This window comes from Etheostoma spectabile, chromosome 23 (genome assembly GCF_008692095.1).
Source record: "Etheostoma spectabile isolate EspeVRDwgs_2016 chromosome 23, UIUC_Espe_1.0, whole genome shotgun sequence".
Lineage (NCBI taxonomy): Eukaryota > Metazoa > Chordata > Actinopteri > Perciformes > Percidae > Etheostoma > Etheostoma spectabile.
This window is the reverse complement of record NC_045755.1, coordinates 16196184-16201254: the sequence shown is the minus strand read 5'-3', so window position 1 is coordinate 16201254 and position 5071 is coordinate 16196184. Positions and strand designations below refer to the sequence as shown.

General features: G+C 40.9%; 1 protein-coding gene across 12 annotated transcripts in view; it reads right to left on the bottom strand.

The window, feature by feature from the left end:
• The window catches only part of ppfia2 (PTPRF interacting protein alpha 2), a 188865-nt gene that overhangs the window by 32706 nt on the left and 151088 nt on the right, over positions 1-5071 (bottom strand). For all 12 annotated transcript variants that reach the window (XR_004327812.1, XM_032505504.1, XM_032505505.1 and 9 more), the window contains 2 exons: positions 1514-1735; positions 108-254 (listed from right to left, as the gene is read on the bottom strand). Coding sequence is in view for 11 of the 12 variants with exons in the window: in XM_032505504.1 (XP_032361395.1) it covers positions 108-254; positions 1514-1735 (369 nt within the window). In the remaining variant the exon portion in view is untranslated. The remainder of the gene's footprint in view (positions 1-107; positions 255-1513; positions 1736-5071) is intronic.

Here is a 5071-nt window from a genome sequence, read left to right as displayed (position 1 = left end):
ACAACTCAATTTGATGAAAAGAAAAATATATAATATTGATAAACTCTAAGGATTAAAAGATCATCCGTCACTTGGACCTCACAAAACACTCCATGGATTATACAGACCTGTCTTAGGAAAGCCTCCTTATTGGCCAACTCGTTCTCCAGTTTGTCGTTGACGTCGTGCACCGAGGTGGACTCTCGTTGGGCGCTCAGGTAGCGTTTTTCCAACGTTACGATCCGCTCCTCCATGTCCTCTTTCTGACACATGGCCTGCATGCAGACACACATAGTCAGGGCAATCAGAGCATAACAGAATATGAAAATAAAGACGAGAGCAGTGAAGTGGAGCATTCTTTAAACTTATGTTTCTTTTGGTCATCTGCAGCTCTAACTCTAGCTAACTCGCAGATGTATTTTTGCAAACATGAATTTTCATTTGGGCCTATACAGCTACATGATTTCATAACAGCATGTTATTGGTACAAATACTTCTATAACAACTAAAAGCTACAATTACAGCTACAACCTTTTCATAACACGTCCAGAAGCCGTCACACAATTTCTGAACATGAAATATAAAAGCAAAGCCAAGCTGAAAAATTGATAACAACGCTTTTGTCATCAGAAAAGCACCATACATGACATAACCAAAAATCAAATACAACAATCAATAACGCTTCATAAAGTACAAATCACACAGCAGTGATTCTTGTATCTCACACTGCTGCCATGAAACAAGGTCCATCCCTCACAGCAGCAACAATAGCTGTGAAGCGGAGTTCATTTCCTGCATGGGGCATTGCTGCAGATACAAATCCATGCAACACCACGTAGTTCCAAAACCACACAGGGAGAGCTGAAGAAACTGATGGAGTCAGAGGGGGCAGTGGGGGGTCATAACAAACTCTGCTATGTCACGATCACTGCCTCAACCTGCATCGTTTGAAATCGATAGCAGTTTCACCTCACACGGACGTTTATGGGCTTATTATTGGGCTTCTGAAATTGCCAATGAATAACACAAAACGCACTCATTTCAGCAGGAGAGTGGCATTTAACTGGCTGGTTTAGGGACCTGGGCATTCAAGCATGAAATGGTGTTTAAAAACCAAACAATGGCAGATGCCAAGACAGCTGCTTGTTTTTCTCTGGATGTTTTTTTTTTTCATGTTAAGTGTAAGTGTGTGTCTTTAAGTGTTTGTGTAAACTAATGGGGTCTGTGTATTCTATTTATGGGATTCACTTGTTTGCCTGCAATTGTTTGAGAAAGACTTGTAGAAGGAATTAAAAAAAAAAAAAAAAGCATTTGTACTGTAAAAAAAGGGCCTTCAACATGTGCATGTGCGCAAAATACATAGTCATAAAGAGGGAGCGTGAGAGTATATGCTAATAGAAGCTTTTTTTAGGCCAATGCTAGCTGTCTTTGATGTCTCTCTTGCAACTGTTATTCTCTTGTAAATGTGTGTGTGCGTGCGTCCGTGTGTGTGTGTGCCTGCTTCTCCCTGTACCCAATGTGTGTGTGCTGTAACCTCTTTGAAGTCCCTCTGGTACTTGTTGTTCATCTCCTCCGACTTGATGAGGTCCTTCCGGGCGGTCTCCAGCTCCTGCTCCACCTCCGAGACCCGGGAGGAGAGGGAGGACATGCGCTCCTTCATCTGAGCCAGCTCGTAGTTCTGCTTCTCCAGGAGGTCCTGCAGCTCCACCACCTGGCTCGCCTCGTGGGCCGACTCCAGAGAGCCGTTGGACAGGCGCTGGGGGCGGACAGATGAGGAACGAAGGGACAGCAGCTTTAGCTTCAGTTTGACCAATCTGTTGTAATTGTATTTCATTGCGCCACATACCCTTTACACAAGAATATGGCATTGGTACAGAGTGCTGGTTTGTTTGGTCATCCAAAGTGTGTACATTGTGAAGGGCTATGTGGTCATCTTTGCTGTTGTTGTTGTTGTTGTTGTTGTTTAGTGTCTTATGGGCCCATTTGGTTTAGGACACTCACAGCACATGCATGTAAATCCACTCACACTCACACCACTCTTATACTCTAAATAATTTCTCTTTAAAAAAAATTGTTTTACCTACACAGGGACTGAAGGTAAAAAAAAATTTGGAAATATCCAGAACCTCAGACCTCAGATCCTCAGAATGCAGAAAAATAGATACATTAACATTGGAATGGAATGGGTGAAATTGTTTTAATTTTCTGTCATGCCCTGGCTTCCTGTGGTGTTTTGAAGTGGGCCTTGAGAAATCAGTCTCGCTCCCACTTCAGATACAATTTATTTTCCTTTTAGAGTTACCCACATGTGCACTCTAATAAATTCAAGTTCATGGGCTCAAGGCTTTGGCTCTTTCCCTTGCTTTGATTTCTGCTGGTGACAAAGACTGGGTCACTGAGAACCACTTCAGATTCCATTGGAAAGATTGCTTTGACACTTGCATTAGTACTATGATTAGATTACGCTGAGTTCTCACTCCACGCAGCTCCCACGAGTCTCTGCATGAGGTAGATTAATGAGGGCGAGAGATGCAACTTAAGCATGTGTTTAGAGCCAAGAACAATGCATCCGAAAACAACTTTATCACTGTTTAACACTCCGCCTTAAATAAAGCTTTCTCCACATGTTCAAATTTAATTATTGTAAAGCAGGTGGAAGTGAAGATTGAGGTAAAGTGATCTCTTTATTCTGCATCTCTCTCCATGTTTCTGCTGTATCAGACCCAGCTGCCCGTCCTCGGCCATCCATCTGTGAGGACAAACCTAATTGGGCGTCTCTGCCTGCAGCCCGTGATCAATGATTCACCCGAGCAGGGAACAAAACCCACTAAATCACACCACTGATGTTAATACCAGCGCTCCAGCAACATCTCAGAAAAAGGACCAACTTTAAGGCTTTAGCTCAACTTTATTGGAAATGTCCCACCGATGATACATTATGTAACCGTGGCTCCCATTAGTGTGCTCATTTCACAGTCTTATAACATTTAGCCACCTTTTTCTTTAAGACCGAGAAAGGTTTTTATTTTTTAATTAAATCTGAAAGAGCTTGGACAAAGTTTTGCATCCATTTGAGCAGATACATTTTAAGGGGCAGATCAGCCAAAACACAAATCACATCATCTCACTTAACTCACCCCTGGCTGAGCCAAGCAGAGTTTTGGTTCTTTGCCCAAGTTCTGAGAATTCTGCCTCTACTGCCACACCAGTATTATAGAGGAGAGTTCATTTCACAGCAGTAAAAAATCTACTTAAGTGCTGTGTTTTTGAGAAACAGTGACGTTAGGACTACATGACAGTCTACCAATTTCTACCCAGAGAGGTTTGTGGGGGACGGACATTTAGCGCAATTTGGTATCAATTCTGTATCACTTATATTTGAGTGGATTCATGGGTTATTTTGTTCACATACACAACAAAGATTTGAAGTGAAATTAAGTGTGGCTACTCTAAAAATTGAAAAAAAGATTTTGAAAGTAATTTCAGATGTCACAATTCCAGGAGCACTATATAATAACATTTTGTATCGCAAAAGTGTGCAATACAATGTTGACATGGATTTCTTCAAATTTTGAAGGAAAAAATAAAGATGCGTGTAGTACAGTGCAACTGTGAGATACCTACACTTCACTTGAGTACTGCCATTTTATGCAACTTCACACATTTACTATATTTCAGAGGGATTTATTAGACAGCTATAGTTAACTCATTTATAGTGTGGTATTCCTAAACATGAATATGTATATTCTTTGTCTTTGTGTAGTTTTGCTTTATCAACCACTTACTTAGCATTGACCATAAAACCTTCTCCTTGTCATATCATTGATGCTAAATACAACAACTGAATAGCAAAAACCATTCAGCCGCTTCTAGTTACAAAAAAGTACAAATCCGTGACATTTTCATGTTCTTCTTATTCTGACGACATGGCCGAGATGAAGGAAAGATGGCAGCAACGTTGCTGGCTTTCCTACCTAACATTTTTTTTCATTTACCCACCTTTCACAAATACTCTTTTCTGTAATTGTTTAACAAAAGTAAAAAGGTAACCCAGGTGTAGAGTGTGTCAGTTCATCTGTTCCCTAGGAGAATTGGTGGAAGTACTAAAGTACTAATACCACACTGTAAAAATACTACAAGTTACAGTTGTGCAGTGAAAATGCTACTTAGCTAAAAGTATGTAAGTATCAACAGGACTAAAATATTAAAAAGTAACAGTACCGAATGCGAAAAAATCATTAAAAAGACCATTAAAAAGGTGTAGGCTTACAGTATATATGGTTGGGTAGTTTATTTTATAATAAAACATATTTTATAAAGTACTACTATGTGTTTTGTGGGCAACTATTTTAATTTGTAAAGTAACTAAAAGCAGTCCGATAAATGTAGTGGAGTATTTCTCCTGAAAGGTAGCGGAGTAGACGTAGACAGTAGCATGAAAAGAAAAGACTCAAGTAAAGTACCTTAAATTTGTACTTGAGCACAATACTTGAGTAAATCTACTTAGTTACTATCCACCAGTGCCTAGGAGTGATTGGCAGTGAAACATATCCAGGACTGGTTCACCGCTGGATGCTCACCCAAGGAAAAATTAAAAGGGTGAAGCAAAATGCATCATCTGTCATACTGCATTTGCTGGTTGTCAGGCAGATCCAGGTTTATGCTAAAGCTCTGAGAGCTCAGTGGGTCAATACGCACCTCAAGAGCTGCACTTCCCCCCTTCCTCCCCTCTCACTGACCTCTCTCCTCACCTGTCACATTAATGACAACCAAACGACACGTGAGAATCAAGTGGAGAGGATTTTGCTTCCAAGAAAATGATGCGCCCTAAAGATCAGGGTCCCCGGGACTGCAGTCACACTGAATAACCAGCCCTCTTACCTGGACCCATTTTTAGCAGTTGACAGACAGACACAGACACACACACACACAGACAGACACACACTTTGCTTTTGCAAACACATGCACAAAAATTTTAAAAACAGCACACGTTTATATTCATTCCTTTTATCTTCACAAAACAGGGCAGCTTGTCTCCTCATCAAACCGCCATTCATCTTTTTACTCCTAACATCCCCCCCCCCCCCCCCCC